The sequence below is a fragment of the Oscarella lobularis genome, chromosome 3 (assembly GCF_947507565.1).
Source record: "Oscarella lobularis chromosome 3, ooOscLobu1.1, whole genome shotgun sequence".
Classification (NCBI taxonomy): domain Eukaryota; kingdom Metazoa; phylum Porifera; class Homoscleromorpha; order Homosclerophorida; family Oscarellidae; genus Oscarella; species Oscarella lobularis.
Genome location: NC_089177.1, coordinates 3,252,646 through 3,270,642, shown reverse-complemented (window position 1 = coordinate 3,270,642; position 17,997 = coordinate 3,252,646). Strand labels below are relative to the sequence as shown.

The 17,997-nt window shown below is 46.0% G+C and overlaps 9 protein-coding genes across 12 annotated transcripts; 8 read left to right on the top strand and 1 right to left on the bottom strand.

Moving 5' to 3' along the window:
• The first annotated feature begins 8 nt into the window (after window positions 1-8).
• LOC136184469 (UDP-GalNAc:beta-1,3-N-acetylgalactosaminyltransferase 2-like) lies at window positions 9-2,150 on the top strand. Its single transcript, XM_065971379.1, has 13 exons — window positions 9-76; window positions 127-274; window positions 329-429; window positions 477-568; window positions 619-720; window positions 768-866; window positions 916-1,026; window positions 1,075-1,177; window positions 1,226-1,409; window positions 1,455-1,533; window positions 1,584-1,633; window positions 1,686-1,908; window positions 1,956-2,150. The coding sequence occupies exons 1-13, from the start codon at window positions 19-21 to the stop codon at window positions 2,106-2,108; spliced, it is 1,503 nt and encodes a 500-aa protein (XP_065827451.1). The 5' UTR covers window positions 9-18; the 3' UTR covers window positions 2,109-2,150.
• A 957-nt stretch (window positions 2,151-3,107) lies between these two features.
• LOC136184518 (cyclic nucleotide-binding domain-containing protein 2-like) lies at window positions 3,108-4,805 on the top strand. Its single transcript, XM_065971426.1, has 13 exons — window positions 3,108-3,152; window positions 3,206-3,294; window positions 3,346-3,419; window positions 3,465-3,547; window positions 3,602-3,685; window positions 3,735-3,796; window positions 3,850-3,927; window positions 3,975-4,035; window positions 4,084-4,201; window positions 4,246-4,382; window positions 4,428-4,472; window positions 4,533-4,622; window positions 4,671-4,805. Exons 1-13 carry the CDS (start codon window positions 3,108-3,110, stop codon window positions 4,803-4,805), a joined length of 1,101 nt encoding a protein of 366 aa, XP_065827498.1.
• A 2-nt stretch (window positions 4,806-4,807) lies between these two features.
• Window positions 4,808-5,330, top strand: LOC136184467 (stefin-C-like). The gene is made up of 3 exons (XM_065971377.1): window positions 4,808-4,922; window positions 4,981-5,082; window positions 5,145-5,330. The coding sequence occupies exons 1-3, from the start codon at window positions 4,854-4,856 to the stop codon at window positions 5,271-5,273; spliced, it is 300 nt and encodes a 99-aa protein (XP_065827449.1). The 5' UTR covers window positions 4,808-4,853; the 3' UTR covers window positions 5,274-5,330.
• A 92-nt stretch (window positions 5,331-5,422) lies between these two features.
• LOC136184440 (collagen alpha-1(XIV) chain-like) lies at window positions 5,423-7,518 on the top strand. The gene is made up of 2 exons (XM_065971347.1): window positions 5,423-6,397; window positions 6,452-7,518. Exons 1-2 carry the CDS (start codon window positions 6,064-6,066, stop codon window positions 7,384-7,386), a joined length of 1,269 nt encoding a protein of 422 aa, XP_065827419.1. The 5' UTR covers window positions 5,423-6,063; the 3' UTR covers window positions 7,387-7,518.
• Window positions 7,519-7,778: 260 nt separating this feature from the next.
• On the top strand, window positions 7,779-9,111 carry LOC136184466 (sorting nexin-20-like). The gene is made up of 3 exons (XM_065971376.1): window positions 7,779-7,972; window positions 8,037-8,143; window positions 8,205-9,111. The coding sequence occupies exons 1-3, from the start codon at window positions 7,861-7,863 to the stop codon at window positions 8,868-8,870; spliced, it is 885 nt and encodes a 294-aa protein (XP_065827448.1). The 5' UTR covers window positions 7,779-7,860; the 3' UTR covers window positions 8,871-9,111.
• On the bottom strand, window positions 8,912-14,526 carry LOC136184418 (integrator complex subunit 8-like). Of its 3 annotated transcripts, XM_065971315.1 has the most exons (29): window positions 13,236-14,526; window positions 13,064-13,128; window positions 12,923-13,017; window positions 12,797-12,863; window positions 12,672-12,745; window positions 12,562-12,618; window positions 12,454-12,505; window positions 12,265-12,405; window positions 12,117-12,203; window positions 11,952-12,068; window positions 11,637-11,894; window positions 11,516-11,580; window positions 11,370-11,454; window positions 11,234-11,318; window positions 11,028-11,179; window positions 10,847-10,966; window positions 10,653-10,795; window positions 10,547-10,602; window positions 10,396-10,496; window positions 10,249-10,345; window positions 10,149-10,191; window positions 9,992-10,094; window positions 9,870-9,937; window positions 9,699-9,817; window positions 9,539-9,642; window positions 9,355-9,479; window positions 9,236-9,300; window positions 9,136-9,179; window positions 8,912-9,079 (listed from the first exon to the last, which is right to left on the bottom strand). In XM_065971315.1, exons 1-29 carry the CDS (start codon window positions 13,393-13,395, stop codon window positions 8,960-8,962), a joined length of 2,868 nt encoding a protein of 955 aa, XP_065827387.1. In that variant the 5' UTR covers window positions 13,396-14,526; the 3' UTR covers window positions 8,912-8,959. The 3 variants fall into 3 exon arrangements, with proteins under 3 accessions (XP_065827387.1, XP_065827388.1, XP_065827389.1); XM_065971316.1 differs by lacking the exons at window positions 13,064-13,128; window positions 13,236-14,526 and having other exon boundaries at window positions 12,797-12,844; window positions 12,923-12,989; XM_065971317.1 differs by lacking the exons at window positions 12,923-13,017; window positions 13,064-13,128; window positions 13,236-14,526 and having other exon boundaries at window positions 12,672-12,720; window positions 12,818-12,834.
• Window positions 13,838-15,295, top strand: LOC136184448 (retinol dehydrogenase 12-like). Of its 2 annotated transcripts, XM_065971356.1 has the most exons (4): window positions 13,838-13,911; window positions 13,973-14,071; window positions 14,195-14,502; window positions 14,694-15,295. In XM_065971356.1, the coding sequence occupies exons 2-4, from the start codon at window positions 14,007-14,009 to the stop codon at window positions 15,293-15,295; spliced, it is 975 nt and encodes a 324-aa protein (XP_065827428.1). In that variant the 5' UTR covers window positions 13,838-13,911; window positions 13,973-14,006. The 2 variants fall into 2 exon arrangements, with proteins under 2 accessions (XP_065827428.1, XP_065827429.1); XM_065971357.1 differs by lacking the exon at window positions 13,838-13,911 and having other exon boundaries at window positions 13,926-14,071.
• LOC136184445 (retinol dehydrogenase 12-like) lies at window positions 15,292-16,593 on the top strand. The gene is made up of 3 exons (XM_065971352.1): window positions 15,292-15,422; window positions 15,528-15,835; window positions 15,887-16,593. Exons 1-3 carry the CDS (start codon window positions 15,292-15,294, stop codon window positions 16,474-16,476), a joined length of 1,029 nt encoding a protein of 342 aa, XP_065827424.1. The 3' UTR covers window positions 16,477-16,593.
• Window positions 16,594-16,744: 151 nt separating this feature from the next.
• Window positions 16,745-17,980, top strand: LOC136184517 (retinol dehydrogenase 12-like). Its single transcript, XM_065971425.1, is given in 5 exon segments — window positions 16,745-16,748; window positions 16,785-16,818; window positions 16,920-17,227; window positions 17,278-17,570; window positions 17,572-17,980. Coding segments are annotated over 5 exon segments (936 nt in total). The 3' UTR covers window positions 17,869-17,980.
• The last annotated feature ends 17 nt before the right edge of the window (window positions 17,981-17,997 follow it).

Below are 17,997 nucleotides of genomic sequence, written 5' to 3'. Positions count from 1 at the left end.
CTAGGCTCCCGTACGAAGATGAGGTCCAGTCTTCTTTGCGCTGCCTTGATTGCGATTTGTATCGAATTGAGATATCGTGGGTACCATTTCTCGTAATTAGCTCTCCGCCTCATCAGCTGCCCTTAGGCGAGCACGAGTGCTGCAGTCGAAGCGCGAAACCGCCCTATCAATTGGTTATAGGCATTCCGTCAGCTCGAAGCAATTTTGCATTGCGTCGCGCTCTGCGCGAGACATGGGTGGGCGCTATTAGAAATTCCCATCGTCTCGCTGAGAAGTCAGTTGATTAGAAAAAAGATGAATAATTTTTCCTTTCCATCCATCCATTCAGAATTCTTGTTAAATTTGTTGTTGGATCAATTCCCTGTCGCGTACATCCACTGCTTCGTCATACGCCCTATGTTTGCAGGCAAACAGATCTGGAGTATCCTAGTAAATTCAATCCTACGTGAAAGACGCTATTTTGATTGCCAGTGTAGTCTTCAAGGAAGATATTCTGACTCATCATCATAACGCTAGTACGGTTACGAGATTAATCACGACGCCCGATCCCGTGGGAATTGATTTTATGGTGGATTTGGAGAGCTGCTTGAAACATTTCTTCACGTCTGTTTCCTGTAGGCCAACTTTCCTTTAGTTCTCAAAGGCTTAGGCCTATTTGATCAATTCGGCGATGGATTTTCGTCCAACCTAAGCGTCACCTTATATGACACTACTACAGAGGTGATTGATTCTATATAGGCATACGCATTTACCATCAGAAGATTTAGAATGAAATTGTACGGCTGAACTTCACACTTGATGATCCCGGTAGAATTGTAAACGGCTATCGCTTCAAGCCACTCACAACGTTCCTGATTATCCCCGAGGTAGATATATTGGTGTCCTCCATTTGCTGATTGACATTCGGTTTCTCAGGGATTTCAGGCTACTCTGGCGGCTGAAGGTTTTTCGTCCAAAGATCCTTGTGTACTATTAGCCAGAAATAATAGCGATACCAACACCAGAGGCATCGTTTCCTTTTCTAAAGTGAGACTAGAGCAGCATAAGTGACTTCATTTCAGTTACTTTTCATAGATATTTCGCTTCAGCAGCAACAACGCCGGTTTTCCTGACATCGAGCAGACATTGCTCACAGAACATTCTCTTGGAGCTGCAGCGCTTCTTTTTGAGCCCCAAAGTACAAAACCCGTCGCTCGCCCTCATTCTAATGAAACGTTTATTGCAGTTGAAAATCAAACGTCGGTCGAGTTTCCTTTGAAACAAGACGACAATGAGAAATGGCTTCGTCAGTTGGAGGACGAAAGGGTCCTGCTCGACGAAGAGGTGTCTACAGAAGGCGACATTATTTTAGTTGACGTCGTTGACGTGTATCGTAATATCACCTTAAAAATGCTTCGTTTCTATGAATGGTATACATAGTGTTTCACTGAGAAGGTTTGTGAATTTTTGTATAGGGTAAGTCAACACGTGGAGTTTAGCCTGCTGTTGAAAACGGACGACGACACGTTTCTCAATATAGAGGAAGTTATGAAGGTCAGAAAAGGGTGAAGTTTGTACGTAATATGGTATTACTCTGTGATTAGACCCTTGATCTCTATCACATGGGGGCTCTCACTAATATTTGGTGGGGAAAGTAAGTGAACTAATTCACGGCATTGCTCTCTTCTCGATCTCGCCTCGTTTAGTTTTCGTACTCATTGGGGAGTCGAAAAATTCGGGAAATGGGCCGAATTTGATTACAAGGCACCCTTTTATCCGGCGTTTGCATGCGGATCAGGCTACGTTCTTTCAAGCGACATTGTCAAGTGGATTGGCTCGAATGCTCATAGGTTAAAGCCGTATCAGGGAGAAGACGTGTCAATGGGAATTTGGCTTGCGGCCGTTAGCCCGACCATTATAGAGGAAAGAGCGAAATATTTTTCCCCTCTCACTTTTTCATACCTGTCAATTTATAGGACTCCAGATGGCAGTGCTTTAACACGTGCACTTCAACAATGCTGACAACGCCAGAACATTCACCAGAAAAACTCCACGTTCTTTGGACGAATAACATTGATTGCAGAAATCCATGCACATGCGCTGAAACGAAAACAACGATTAAAAATTGATAGGAGATCTCGTTTCTGTACATTTTATCGCTTCAGTATTTACCACATACCATTGAAATAGTCCACGTAGGCGCGATGACGACCGTCGACGTGTGCTGTGTACTCGTAACCATGGATCATAAGGCGCCAATCATTTCGACTGAAGTCCCTCTGACTCACACATCATGTCAGACTTCAACCACTCATCAGTCGTAGCGGGAAAGAAACACCGCAAAATCAGTCAAATGCTCTTCCAACGACGTTCATCTCGACTCTCGAGTCTATCCCAGTGCAGCGTCGCCACCATATCCACGCAAAGTTCCAAGCACTTGCGCACCCATTCGCGATCGAGTCAGCCGCGACAGAGAAAATATCGGATTCCGATAGGCGACAAAGGAACGCTCGTGCTCGACCATACCGACAATTCGTCCGTATTCATTCCATCACTCTCCCCGCCGCCGGCGCGAAAGTCTCTACTGTCGTCGACGGCTCCTCCGGCGTCAGCAGTGGCATTACGATCATTTTATCCGCCGACACAGTTATCTCCTCGCCGGTCTACTCTCCAAACAAACGATTCGACTTCGCTTGGAAGTTTCTCTCAGCTCAAAATGACCAGACGGTCGTCGAACTATTTGCCTATGGCCGAACGTTTGATCGGCTTGACTGGCCAACGACGTCTTCGTAGAAGTTTCAGTTCCAATCTAGGTTTACATTCTCATCAATTTCTTCGAGAGAGAGGCGAACTCAAAGCGAAATTTCGTCGAGCCGCTCGCCTTGTAAGGATCCTTGTGACGGCAACTAGAGGGACGCAAACGAGAAAGCGTTTGGATTTTGACGCTAAATCTAAGCAAGTGGCTTCCGATGGTGGAACCGCGTCAGTCCGGCTTGGATTCGATCCCAGTGCTTTCAAAACTTCATCCGAAAAGCGAAGGGTCTAATTTCAAATATAATCAATAAAACGTGGAAATTTTTATTAACCTCTTATCCTAGTATATTGTCAGTGACGAGTTTCGCTCCATTATGTCATCTCCGTGCGAACGCCGCGGTGAAACTAAGATATCCAAAGTAGTGTATTCCATCAGAAAATTCTGAGACGAAACCGAGATTTTTTCCAATAGGTTATGACGATTCTTCAGACGCTGCCTTTGTTTTGCGAGTATCCTCTCGAACAGCAGAAAAGGATAAGTCGTTACGCCCAATTTGACGAGTAAGGAAACAAGAAAAGCGACCGATTCAAAGGCAGTGTTCGCTTGCGTAGACTTGAAGCCGGCCGCATTATTGTTCGACAAGGACACAGAGCCGAAACCTTCTATTGGATCTTATCGGGAATAGGTCTGAACATCATTATCTCATACGAAGGATTAATTACTTTTTTAGCCACCGTTACGGTGATAGAAAGCGTCGACGGCACAAACACGTCTACTTTGAAAGATGTTCTTAATGCTGGAGATTCTATCAATGTTTGATGAAGAGCAATTTCAGTACGAGACGTGAAATTAACCTTCTCTTTTCAGGAATCGCCCGTGTTGACTGGAAGCCTTAGAGATCACACAGTGACTTGTAAAGACACTGTTCAAATTTTGTCAATAAATCGAAAAGTAACGACGTCCTCTCTCACGCCACCAGATATCAGATCAATTGATTTAGGAGCTGGTTGAATTAATTAGTGACAATCCTACCGTAGAAGCACCTCATATAGCCTATTGCAGGTATACATATATACCCAATGCTGTTGGTTAATGTATTCCTTCCAACTGCCAAGAAAACTTTCATTGTTTGAAGACTTTCCTCTCTCTGTGCTCTACAAAAATGCAGACAAATCAGCATTTCACTTCTTTAGGTATATTTTTATTATCTAACAAGACAATGTTGTCTTATCTTCTGCAGACGAGGAGCTGTCATTGTCAAGAATAGCAAAGAAAACGAATGGTTATACGTCATCAAATCGGTTAGTGATCGATTACCTCGTCTTTTGTCCGGCAACACTACTGTTTAGGGATCGTGTCAGGTTCTCAAGCGACTGCGTCAAGTCAAGGCCAAGCTGCATCAAGCTACAAAAACGCATCTTCTAGAGGAAGAGACTCTTCCTGACATCAATCGTTCTAATCGACTAAGTTGATTTAATTCTTGCTGACTTCTAATGTTACTGAAATTTTAGCTGCCCAAAACTCAAAGGAGCCCAAATCGCGAAAAGCGTCAACCCAGATTTCCTGCCAATGTTGCCAACAGACTAAAAAATCGGACTTACCGCCAGTTTTTGTCCAACTCGACGTACTAAAACCAAGAGATGGCTTCGTAAGATATTTTGGACAAGCAATTCGAAGTAAATGATTTCATCAGGGTTTTGCTGATTTGGTGTTTGAGACAACTCCTAGCGTTAGCCTGGTAAAATGATCTAAATTTTTTTTACTGACAGATTAGACCTACTGATGTTTTTTTCTTGAGGTGAGCAATGGAGCGGAATGCGTGATGATATCAAAGAAACTATTTCTTCAACACATGAATTCCCTGTGTAGACAACGAGTGTTGCGAGAGGTTGGGGGCGAACAGCATTTTTGATAGACATTTTCATGATTTTCCCAGGCAAAACTCTACCCAACCGATGCTACTCTGCAAAAGAAGTTGCAAGATCAAGCCAATTGGAAAGAATACAAGCGAGTCACCTTAGATACGGCATTGAAACGAGTTGAAGAGAGAGACCGTTTTGTAGCGCACTAGTCTAGGCCTACGGGACACGCACGAAAAAAACCACATCCGCAATCCGCAATGAGTCGCTCAGGTGGTTTGTCAGAAACAAGCGATGCTACTGCAGAAATCAAAGCCATCGCCGAAGAGGTAGACGTCAATAGCACTTTCTCGATGTGAAACGCTTTCTTCCTCGCGCGACTTCTAGGTGAAAGGGGCAGCGGAAGCGAAAGCTGGCCAGTGTTTCAGCAAGTTCGTTGCGACCAAGTATCGCAGCCAAGTTGTGGCGGGAACAAACTACTTTATCAAGGTAGAGAACACCGTCGTCCCTAATGTCGCAGATAGGAGCACTTTCACTTTCGCTTTCTACAGGTTGATGTTGGAGATGGCCAGTACGTGCATATCCGCGTTTTTCAGTCTTTGCCAACCCCAGAGCAAAAGGTTGAACTGACTGACATTCAGACGGGCCACACTGCAGATGACGAAATTACGTATTTCTAAACATTGAGTGCGTGTCTGAGACTTGATCTACTGCTGAATTGATTGCATATAAATTGACTCACTGTCTAAGGAATTCTGCGGAACAGATTTGTTGTCGTCTGTAGCCATTTCGTTGCTACAGTACCAGAAAGATAACATATACTGCTTTCGTCACACTGTCTTAGCGCAGCGCTTTTCCTTTTGTCAAGTTGGTGTGAACTTAAGACGTACAGTACAGAAAAATTCCAGACATTGAGCTTTGGACTGAACGTCTGGGATCAATGGTGCTGCTGACTGAAAATCATGCGTGCCCGAGACTTGATGTAGTATCTGAACTGATTGCTACGTTCAATTCTTCAGCGTTTGATTTAGAAGCTAGCAATTCCAAGTTGGTGGAGCCGTGTTTCATTGCTTTTCTTCTCTTCTTGAGACTTGCCGGCCCGTGTCGTCGATCAGCTATAGTATAGGACGGTATCGTACATTCCATGCCGTTAGAGAATGCTGATACATTTGGCATTGCGCTTGATGCCCCGCACAGTCCGTACATTATTCGGCCGTTGCTTCCTCCGCTTCCTTGTTTTCGCGAATCACGTGGCGTGGGAGACACTACTACCTACCCCCGAGAATTACGCCCAACAAACCGGGAGTGACGTAGATGCCGGCTTTTCGTCTTCTAGCCCACCAACATGTTTGCGTTTTAACCCACGAAGCCTAAGACGCGGTATTATCGTGATCCCAGCTATATAAGCGCCTCAATTCTGTCCATCGCACCAATCAAGTCATTCCAACGTTGGACATCATCTAATCAACAATGAGCGACTACTTGCCTTTCTTTGCTATCGTCTTCGCTCTCACCCTATTCCATCCATCGCAGCAGTTTCTCTCCCCTAACGCAGCAACGTGCCGTAGCCCAAATCTGCGACAGCTATTTGGACGAGCCTGTGACAGGTACCTCAAAGACGTCAACACCAACTGCGTCGTAGGACAGTGGACGTCGTGGGCAAAGCTCCAGTCTCCCACTGTGGCTCCTAAATCTTGTCCCAGTGGTCAACATGCAGTTTACTATGGCAGAAAGCGATTCATTAGAACTCATCCAAGAGGCAACGGAAGTCCCTGTCCAGCGCTGACGGGCCAAAAATCAGAATGTGAGCTACGATAAATTGATGAGAAACAAGCAAATGATTCTGATTGTCTTACAGGTCGAATCACAAGGGCAAACACATTGACTAAGGCCCTCAGTAACATTGGAGGCTTCGGACCCCAGGGTGCACCACCCCAGGGCGAATTTTATGCCTCTCTAAATACAGAAATAGACGCCATCCAGGCACAGAGTGACAACGTTATTATCCTCTTTGATAAACCTCTTCTGCCACGTCCTCCTCCACCCCCTACCCCTACCCCTACCCCTACCCCTACCCCTACCCCTACCCCCACCCCTACCCCTACCCCTACCCTTACCCCTTGCCCCGATGATCGTGACGTAGCTATAGTCATTGACGGTTCCGGCAGCGTTCCCGCGGCAACATTCAAAAAATCTCTTGACACTCTGGGCAAACTCATCGCTCACATGTGCGGCTTCCAGGATGACGTCATTCACTGCAAGTCAACAAGAGTGGCAGTCGTTACCTATGGCACAACAGCAACGGTCGCCTTTGATTTGAATCATTCCAAAATTAAACACACTTCGCGAATAAACGTCAAGAACGACATTGCAACAATCCCTCAATATCCAGGAGGGTGGACAGCAACAGGTGACGCCTTACAGCTTGTAAATGATCAAGTTTTTCAAGTCAGTCGTGGAATGAGACCGTATGGCAAAAAGAGCATATTGCTTCTAACTGACGGCCACTCCAATCATGGTCAGAATCCGGTAACGGCAGCCAATGCGTTACGCACTCGTTTTGGAAGCAACGATTTCAGCATAATTGCTTTGGGAATAGGAAGTAACATTGATTACCAAGAGCTGAAGGATATCACATTTCATCAGAATCCAAACAATCCGTTTGTTGCCGCTCTGAATAATTACGCTGACTTCCAGACGACAGTAAATCAACTTCTACAGTACTTGCAAGCTGGAACAAGTACGTGCACTGCCACTGGTGGTAGCATCCTGTTGGACAAAAAGCGAAAATAAGTTTTTACGCGAGTTTATATATGTTTTTAGACAAACTCTAGCATGTATCTTTTTATTTGAAACGTACTCTTATTAGTGTCTAGCATGTCTTGTAAATAAAAAAATATGGGCTAGCTAGTCACGGTCTTTCAGCGCTAATAGACTAGCCAACCTCGCTCCTGTAATCCCACCCACCGTATAAAGAGACCTCGTACAAGACTTGAAGAGACCAGGGAAGAGACCAGAACCAGGGATACTAGATCTAGATCTAGATCTAGTATCCCTGCCAGAACTGAGAAGAGACCCTGGAAGAGACCCTGGAAGAGACTGAGACCAGCTTAGCGCGCGTTTGGTTCACAGATTTTTGAGCACTCTTTCCCCTTGTCGTGTTAGCAAATCTCTGAAACCGGCTACACACTGGCCGAGACCGACAAAGAAGCAATTGTGCTCGACGACGGCGACAGTTTGTTGCTGTCGGACGAAAGTCTCGAGTCCATGCCAGCCGGAAAGCTCTCGTTCGACGATCCACGCGCCGAATGTGAAGAAATAGAGTACGATGACGCACCTGAACCGCCAAATTCCGACGAAGAAGTCGCCAGAGACTGGGGCAAGAACACACAAACTCCTGAAGTCGGAAATAGGCGTGGCTCAACAATAATTTTCTTTCGCAGAATCGACCTGGGTAATCGAAAAACCACTCGACCGGTCTTTCTCGCCACTGCTCGTACGAATCGTCGGCGCTGACGTCGTCGTCGGAAAATCAGAATCAAAACACGTGGTGACTTTGAAACCGGAAAAATGCTCCGCACTCTTTCTCACGAAACTCAAATTTTCCCTAGATTTACATGATTATTATTTTGACGCGAGGCAGCGAGAATTGCGACGACTGTCGCATCGAACGACGCTACTCGGACTTTTTGGCATTGCATCGTTTGCTCATGCGAGAGTGCCCCGGCTTAGCAAAGGGCCTCTCGCTGCCACCCAAGCTTCTATTTCAAAACTACAAGCAGAAAATGATACAACGTCGACGAGAAGCGCTGCAGGAATACCTCAACCAAATCGTCTCCAATGTGTCGCTGAGACGAACGCGACAGTTCGTCGATTTCTGCTGTGGGAAGGAGAAAAAAGAAGCGGTCGAATTCGCGCGTCAAAAGCTCTACGCAAAATCATTGGAAGTGTTTTTGAAAGTGCTCTCGATTCAAAGCAAATTGCTCGGCGACTTGCACGCGGAAACGGCTCTCACTCATTGCCACGTGACGGCTATCTATACGGCGTTGCCAGGCAACGTCGCCAAGACGATCCATCACGGCGAAAAGGCGCTGGAAGCGATGAGAAAGCATACAGGGAGCTTGTACTACGTTCCCCTACTCCGTTGCTTGATCAAAGCATATAGGGCTAGTGAGAAGAATGATCCTGCTGAGGCCCTGCAAAGACAGTTGCTCAGTCTCACTACTTCAGCCAGAGAGAAGAGTCTCCTTCAGCTTACCTGCGATTCTTACAGCTAGCGTTGGGGCATGCATGTATATAGAGCAATGCGCCGGGGACGTTCTCTTTGCCTAGTTCCTATTGTATTATGAGATTACTTTCGTTACTGTTACGTTAAGAAGCGATTGGCCATTAGTTGAAAAAATTTGCATTTTCGCGACGAGATTGCCTTCTCGAGAATTTCCGGAGCGTTGCAACTATTTAATTCCGGTTGACCAATAGCAAGAATCTTCGTCGGGGAGGAGAGAGTTAATAGTAGATTAATGTGTGTAACAATGAACTCACTGCCAACTGCTTTTTCTCGTGTTCGCCTCTCTTAGCGTGAAGATCTATAGCACACGGCGTAAAAAATAGATAAACATTTATATGCACTGATTTCGTTTACGTATGATGTTCTCCAGTATTGGAATGTCCCAGAAAAATCCGTGATAAACGTCAACGGGATCGCGACTAAGGCAAGGAAACGCGTTTAAACGACAGCCTGCTACCCCGTCACGTAGCTACCTTATGGCTAGTTGAATTGACTTGAAGGCTGTCGCGCGTTCCACGGGAACGACGCATTGACAAATAACAGCCGCCTGTATGTGGTACTCAAGAGTGTTGCAAATCTGAATCAATCGTCTGTACACCTGAAACACGGTAGAAAAGATTGCAAGTGCGTTACACTCGCTATATGGCGTCCTTTTACTTCAGACGTCCATAGTTCTGGTGCTACCGGTTTTTCAAAAAAGCCAGATGCTGCAGCTCCGGCTTCGATGTAAGCGTTAAGAGATGCTTTGAATTTTTGAGTCACTTTCGTGGCAGAGTAAAAATTCGGTTGAATACTGTGGAATAGGCTAAAATCTCACCAAAGAGCAAGTCTGCCTTAGTCAGAAGCCAATGTGCGTTGGCTCCGGATACACTCAAAGCGTGATCGAGAACGGTAGACAGGGACGACGACACAGCGTCGATTTGAATTCGCTCAAAGCTACGAAGTAGTGACTTGTATTTAGCGAGACACTCTACCGTAGTAGACTTACTGCATGACTGACGTTGGCCATACCCCTAGCATGGAAGCAGACAAAAGACTCGCCCCAATCGATCCATCCTTTGCATAAAGATAGCTCAACTCGACAAAATTTCCTACACGTTCTATTCTCACCTTTCCTTGGCACATGACGTTGTAAAGATTTGCCAGGCAGGAAACGAGAACATTTAAAATCGTCCCATCCTTGATTTTCAGTACAAACGAAACGAAACGATCCCTTAACGCATAGATACTCTATCTACAGTCTACAACTCCACAACGAACGTCGTACCTGGCATTCATAGCTGGTTGATCAGAGCTGAATACGACAGAAACTGCAAAAATGAAAAAAAAGACTCCTATTTCAGCGCTACCATATCAAAGCTGCTCACCCGCTTCCCAAAATGTCGTGGTTGCTCGTTCGCAGTATGACGGATCTTTTACCGGTTGGGTAAGGAACTTTGAGCACGCAACCAAGTGATACCACGCCTGCAAAGAAGCGTGCCGTTTCTGGTCCAGACACTGAAACTTTTACAAACCTCAGATTGGAATTGATTTTGATCGACCAAAAAGCTCCAGTCTCGCGCATTCATCAGACAGATCACAACGCTTTCAACCAGTTCAGGCTTGGCCAAGGAGTCTAAGGTGAAATGCCAATAAGTGACTAGAGCAAAGACCAATAAATAATACCTGGTCTCATTGAATCCTGAACAAAACCTCGTACTCTCTTAAGTAGAGGAGGATTTCTAAGAGACGGTAGCTAGTACATACCCTGTACTGTTTTCGCAAGTAGTACATTTTTCTGTAGTCAGTAGCTCGGGTTTGAAGAATTTCAGCGAGAAGCAGCCTCTGCTCAACTGTGTCGAGTATGGCTAGTGGTGCTCCTCTATAGACGTTATCTCTCGCGGCACGTAACATTTCCACGGCGCGATCGTAGCACTATAAAAACATATTTTGCTCTACATGGTGCGTGGGCCCCTTTTTTAGTACTTCGAGTTCAGTGAACTTCTGTGCTTTGTAAAGAAAGAGACAGCAGGTGTGGCGATTGTGCGGATCGGGTATGAGATAGAGATATTGGAGATCGCGAGAATGAAGGTGACGCCCAAATTGCTAAATTTTTCAGTATCACAGCGCAACTCTAAGAAAAGAAGACACCTTCATTTGGTCTCACCGTGTTGAAAATTTCGTCGACGTCCTGCTCTCGTCTATGATGAACGGAAAGCGACTCAATTTTCGAAATTAGAGAGTTAATTTCGGCAGGACGCGAAGCAAGGGAGACTTCAGACAAGAACGACGCCACTTGACTATTCCATTCATTCAACACTATAACAAAAAAATTAATCATCGTGAAATAATATCAATTATTTGGCTACGGACCCGGTACTCCTGGCGGAATTTCTACCATTTTTAGATCGGCTGGTTTGGAGACGCCTTTCCAGCTGCTCTCCAAAGATTTGCGCTCCTACAGTATATATTTATTATATCAACTAATTTCGTTTCTTTGAGTCATTGCCTCGTCAGAAAATAGCAACGACGACACTTCGCTGGCCAGAACGCGAGAGACGACACTCCTGCTTCGAAGTCGATAGCAAATTTCCCTACAACACGAGAAAAACGATGCTATGCCTCTATAGAATAGCCCATTTTTTTTCAACGCACCACAACAGGGTCTTGATAGACTGCCTAGCCTCTAGACTAACCCCGCCAATCACTTCCATGCAGGTCTATAAAAAAGGACATTTTCTTTGACTGCCCGTTTCTTTTCTTCTTTCGCGCTCACCTGACACAAAAACGCTACCAACTCACTTTTCTTACTATCAGCGGGTCCACGCTTATCAAACAGAGCCCAAAAAGAAGCAGACACCAATCGTCCATCGATGACGGACGCCAGCCCATTGCAGAGGCACGCGTGCGAGTGCAAGAGAGCGCCGCCAACGACGGAAGCCGCCTGTCTCGCCAGTTGCTCTTCGATGTCCAATTGACACTGGTAGCCGAGCTCTCGATTCAAGATATTCTTCTTTAAGAGCTCAATGACTCCCTGAGAGAGCAAAGCGTCAGGTTAGGGAAATTTTTTCCATGTTTTCGTGAAGCGTACGTAAAATTTATTCTTCTGCATCTCTTCCAACTGCTCAGATAGACTACCATCCCTGTTGTTTTCCAGCGAAAACATTGCCAAGTATCCCGAAAGTGAATGAAGACACCCAGCAGGCATCTACACAAATTAAAAAAAATCACAATTTAACTACATATAATTTCATACGCCGGTTGTCATGCACTGAGAAAATAGTGGCACAGCAGCGGAATAATTATTCTGAAAAACAAAAAGTTCCGCCAAGTCATAGGCAGCCTATAAAACGAGCAGAATTAAGACTACATAATAATAGTGGAGGGAGAAAGACTCTTCTCACTAAGCATTGGAGTTCCTTTGATTTTATCAACTTTGATTTCCTGTCAATGCTATCGACTTTGAAGAGAGGAAGAGGAAGATCTTTCTGCAAGCGCGTCGCTTGAGTTAAAACGCGAATGGCGTCATTGACCGAGGGTTTGAGCTACGAGAAAATTCCGAGATATGAAGAATTTGCGTTGAAATTGCGTACAGTAGCAAGCATCTGGTCCTTGTTCCAATTCAAGGCTGGAGGAAGCGTTTCCCTGCAAACGGGAAAAAAACACGAATATTTAGGCAAATGAAAATAGAATTCCTGTACCCAAGTCTTTTTATGATTGTCTTGAGTGAACTGGCACGCAAGAGCCCTCGAGCAATCCTAAATATTTCAAAAAAATAATTTTTAATGTTGAATGTCCCGCTTTTACTAACCAGCGATAGTAGAGTACGTATGCCATAGCTTCAATGCCATCCACTTTATCTAAGTCAAAGTCGGCAACAGGAACCTAACGGTAAGAAAAGTCAGATTCTTAATTATTATGATCTCTATTGCTTACAGGCAAGGCTTTGACTCCTACTGTTATCAAGCTAATGAGAAGGGCTTTCTGCACAGAAAAGGGAAGTCTGTTGAAAGCAATTTATATATGGCACAGTAAATGCTTTCAGTCCCCCAGTTCTATTACCTTTCTTCAATCCAATCAAGTCTCCATTCCCAATGCGAGGCGACTCTCAGAGCCAATCGAACGAATGTCTCCGGTTTTGATTTCAAAACGAACTCCTTCAAAAATTGAAAAACGAATGGATGATCAAAGGACCCTGATAACCTGTGAAGTAACGATGCCAGATGACTCGAGAAAGCCGACAATCAACTGAGAAGGAGACGGCTCCTCTAAAAGAAGAAATGAAAATTTATATTAAATCTTTAGTTGGAGTATCAAGAATTGACGAGGTTGGTATATACATAGACGCTTCTAGAGCACTGCTTTCCACACAAACCGTATCGATTCGCCTCGCAGGCGACGAGATGCCGATCGAGAAGGGTTCCGTCGAGCAGGAACTCAAACAAGGCACGAGATTCCTTCTCGATTTTGCGTATTTTGGGCAAGGGAGGCCCGAGGAGCGGCATGAAAGCTCCTGTAGCTCCTGTGTCGTTCATCGCGAGGTGCCCGGATAACTCTATGAACCCGAATGCTGTTGCAGTGTTTCTTTGCGAATAGATAAACGAATTATACGTACACTATTGACTGTGATAACTAGGAACCCACACTAGCCAACTGTCATCTAACGCCCACGTGGCGTAAATTCCGAAATATCCACCCAGTGCCAATTTGTGCGTCTCGTGCATGAAATAGGAAATCAGAGCAATGCTTCCAAATATCATGAGCCACCCAGCTATTTTTTCATGCTCTCGCTTTGCTTCTTGTATAAATACGCCGATGTCGAGTAGGATACAGTAGACGAAATGAAGAAAAACAACGGCGTAGACCGTTCCAATTGCGGCAAACAATAACTGGGAGACAAACAGTTCTAATTTCCACGGCCAAGAGTAGTGCGACAGAGGAATCAGGAGATCCACGGTCATTGTTGTTGGCACTAGCGCACGGTAAAAAGAGGGGCCATACACCGGCCTAAATACTGACGCACGTCGAACCCTAAGGAATTCATCACTAAGGTATTCAGACGTCCTTGACTCTTCGCTTCCTGGGGCGTGACGTTCATACGACGCGCTCTAGCTTTTGTGATCGTATTCTGAAGCCAGCGAACCCCATGTCTATCACAAGCGGGCTACTTCTTGTCGGACTGGTGACGTGTGTATTTTACTACATACGAAGGTCTGTCGTTACGTCCATAGATCAGGTTCCCAAGGTAGTTACGGCACAGCCTATCCCCATTCTAAAAGACAGAGACGCAAACCGGCCCGATGTCGATCCCGATTGCCGCTTTTTCGTGCGTAGGTGGGCGGCAGGTGGCGTATGCCAAAGCAAACGACGTCTCGACGGCAAGACGGTGATCATTACGGGAGCCAATTCCGGTATGGGTAAGGAAACGGCCGTGAATCTCGCCAAACGCGGCGCTCGAGTCATTCTCGCCTGTCGCAACGACAAACGAGGCGAGGCGGCAGTCGCCGAAGTGAAACAGAGATCCGGAAGCAATGCGGTGCTCTATCGAAAGCTCGACTTGGAAGAGTTAGAATCGATTAGGAAGTTCGCGAATAAGATCGTCGAAGACGACGAGAGAGTCGACATACTCATCAACAACGCAGGTAACGTAAGGGGAAGGGAGGGCCGGAGGGAGAGAGATACATAGGAGAGAGATACATAGGAGAAAGGAGGAGGACTATATGACGCCTAAAGTTTACCATAGAGGCATCACACTACAATAGCAATGTAGCGCCCTCTTCTAATTACCAATAATTTAATAACCATCCGACCTGAAAACTACGTCATATTTTAGGTATTTGGGCCCATCCCCACAGCAAGACTGTCGACGGTTTTGAAACGCACTTCGGGGTCAACTACATCGGTCACTTTTATTTGACCAATCTCCTACTCGGACGCCTTCGAGCGTCGGCGCCGAGTCGCGTTGTCAACGTCTCGTCGCGAGCGCACATAATCGGGCATATCGACTTGGACGAAGTCGATGGAAAGGCGACGAGAACTCGTCCGTATAAAAAAATGATCGCCTACGCCGAGAGCAAGCTCGCCGTCGTCTTATTTACGCGCGAACTCGCCAAACGGCTCGACGGAACGGGTGTGACCACTTACGTCGTGCATCCGGGATGCGTGCGCACGCGACTCCAACGAATGCTTTCTGGAACGCTGATTGGCTACGTTTACAATGCTATTTACCCGTTCTTGTGCGTCCTTTGGAAGAGCCCCTCCGAAGGCGCGCAGACGACTATTCACTGCGCCGTCGACGAAAGGCTCGATAACGTCAGTGGCCGATATTACGTTGATTGCGCGGAATCGAGACTTGCTGCGTGCGCCGAAGACAAGGCCGTCGCTCAAAAGTTGTGGGAAATAAGTGAGAAGCAGACGGGTCTCGTGAAGCAATGACGCTGTTTCGCGCATGCGTTCTACAATTTTCAGTGTTACAGGAGCACAAGCACGGCATGAGCTGCGGAATCGGCTTTTACGCTACTTTAGCAGGGTTGACTGTCATTGGCTTTCGTCTAATGCAAAAGTAGGTTAAAATGCACCTCTTAGACGTAAAATTGTAACAGATTTACGCTTACACGAAACATGACGCCTCGTGACTCAGCATACCTAACTCACGTGCGTCGGTTAGATGGACTGCCGGCGGTGTTTGTCGAAGCAAGAAGCGTCTCGACGGCAAGACGGTTTTAATCACGGGCGCCAACACGGGCATTGGGAAGGAAACAGCCGTCGACATGGCACAACGAGGAGCCCGCGTCATCGTCGCGTGCCGAAGCGCCGAAAAGGGAGAAGCGGCAGTGGCAGAAGTGAAGGAGCGCACGGGAAGCGCGGACGTCGTTTTTCGTCAGATGGATTTGGCCGAATTGAAGTCAATCAAAGAATTTGCCCAGAGAATTTTGAATGAAGAGAGGAGAGTAGACATCCTGATCAACAATGCAGGTACAATCACTAAGCAATAGTAGTGTACGGTATGTGATCTCTTCGTCTCAGGTGTGATGGTGTGTCCTTATGGTTTGACTAAGGATGGCTTTGAAACTCAGTTTGGTGTGAATCACTTGGGTCACTTCTATTTGACCATGCTTCTCTTGGACCGAATCAAGGAATGCGCGCCCAGTCGAATTGTTAATGTCTCCTCAGTGGCTTATAGGATAGGAGGAGAAATCAATTTCGATGATATTATGAGCAAGAAATCCTACAGTGAAACGAAAGCGTACTCGCAGAGTAAGCTTGCCAATGTTCTTTTCACACGAGAACTGGCCAGACGACTTGAAGGAACAGGCGTCACAACCTATACCTTGCATCCAGGAGCTGTTCGAACGGAGTTGCAACGCCACGCTTACAACTGGCCAATACTGGGATATGTTTTCCGCTTCCTGTATCCGCTTTTTCACATCACGTGGAAGACTCCGTCTCAAGGTGCTCAGACGTCAATTTATTGCGCCGTGGCTGAAGAGCTGGAAGGCATCAGCGGCAAATATTATGAAGATTGCACTGAAACAAAGCTAGATCCGCGTGGTGAAGACGATGCTGTGGCAAAGAAGCTGTGGGAAATCAGTGAGCAATACACCGGATTGGCTTAGGAAGTCCAGTACTCACTGATATTTAGTAGTGCATTCTTGCTCTTGCTCTTGCTATCTGTTGTGCTTCTCTTGCTTCTACGTTCGCTTTCTCTTTCAATAGTAATAAAATCGAATTGAACTGTATAGATCATCATTGGTTATAATATTTGGGAACTCAGTAATTGGATTTAGCCAATCTAGCGTCGATTTTGCGGTCGAAGCGTCAACGTCGCATCAAAAGCGCAGGTTTTCGGTCCTCGTGCCGACAGCTAACGGGTCTGTTTTGCGCATGAGTAGACTACAAATTCCTCCATGAGCTATTTTAGCAGGGTTGACTGTCATCGGCTTTCGTCTAGTGCAAAAGTAGGTTCAAATGCACCCCTTAGATGTAAAGATTGTAACAGATCTACGGTTGCTCGCGGTTTGCTGCACAGAGCGTGACGGACGTGCGTTTCCAATTTTAGATGGGCTGCCGGCGGTGTTTGTCGAAGCAAGAAACGTCTCGACGGCAAGACGGTTTTAATCACGGGCGCCAACACGGGCATTGGGAAGGAAACAGCCGTCGACGTGGCACTACGAGGAGCCCGCGTCATTGTCGCGTGCCGAAGCGCCGAAAAGGGAGAAGCGGCAGTGGCAGAAGTAAAGGAGCGTACGAGAAGCGCGGACATCGTTTTTCGCCAGATAGATTTGGCTGAATTGAAGTCAATCAAAGAATTTGCTCAGAGAATTTTGAACGAAGAAAGGAGAGTAGACATCCTGATCAACAATGCAGGTACAACCACTAAGCAATAGTAGTGGTATGTGCATATCTCTTCGTCTCAGGTGTGATGATGTGTCCTTATGGTTTGACTAAGGATGGCTTTGAGACTCACTTTGGTGTGAATCACTTGGGTCACTTCTATTTGACCATGCTTCTCTTGAACCGAATCAAGGAATGCGTGCCCAGTCGAATTGTTAATGTCTCCTCGGTGGTTTACAGGATGGGAGGAGAAATCAATTTTGATGATATTATGGGCAAGAAATCCTACAGTGAAACAAAAGCGTACTCGCAGAGTAAGCTTGCCAATGTTCTTTTCACGCGAGAACTGGCCAGACAACTTGAAGGAACAGGCGTCCACAACCTATGTCTTGCATCCAGGAGCTGTTCGAACGGAATTGCACCGCCACGCTTACAAGTGGCCAATAGTGGGATACGTTTTCATGATCCTGTATCCGCTTCTTCGCATCACATGGAAGAGTCCGTCTCAAGGTGCTCAGACGTCAATATATTGCGCTGTGGCCGAGGAGCTGGAAGGCATCAGCGGCAAATATTACGAAGATTGCGCTGAAACAAAGCTAGTTCCCCGTGGTGAAGACGATGCCGTGGCAAAGAAGCTGTGGGAAATCAGTGAGCAATACACTGGATTGGCTTAGAAGTCCAGTACTCACTGATATCTTAGTTGTTGTTTGTGCTTCTCTTGCTTCTACTTTCGCTAATAATAAAATAGTCGAACATTTGGCTATAATTAATAGTCGTGTTGATGCAGCGTCATCGTGACTGAC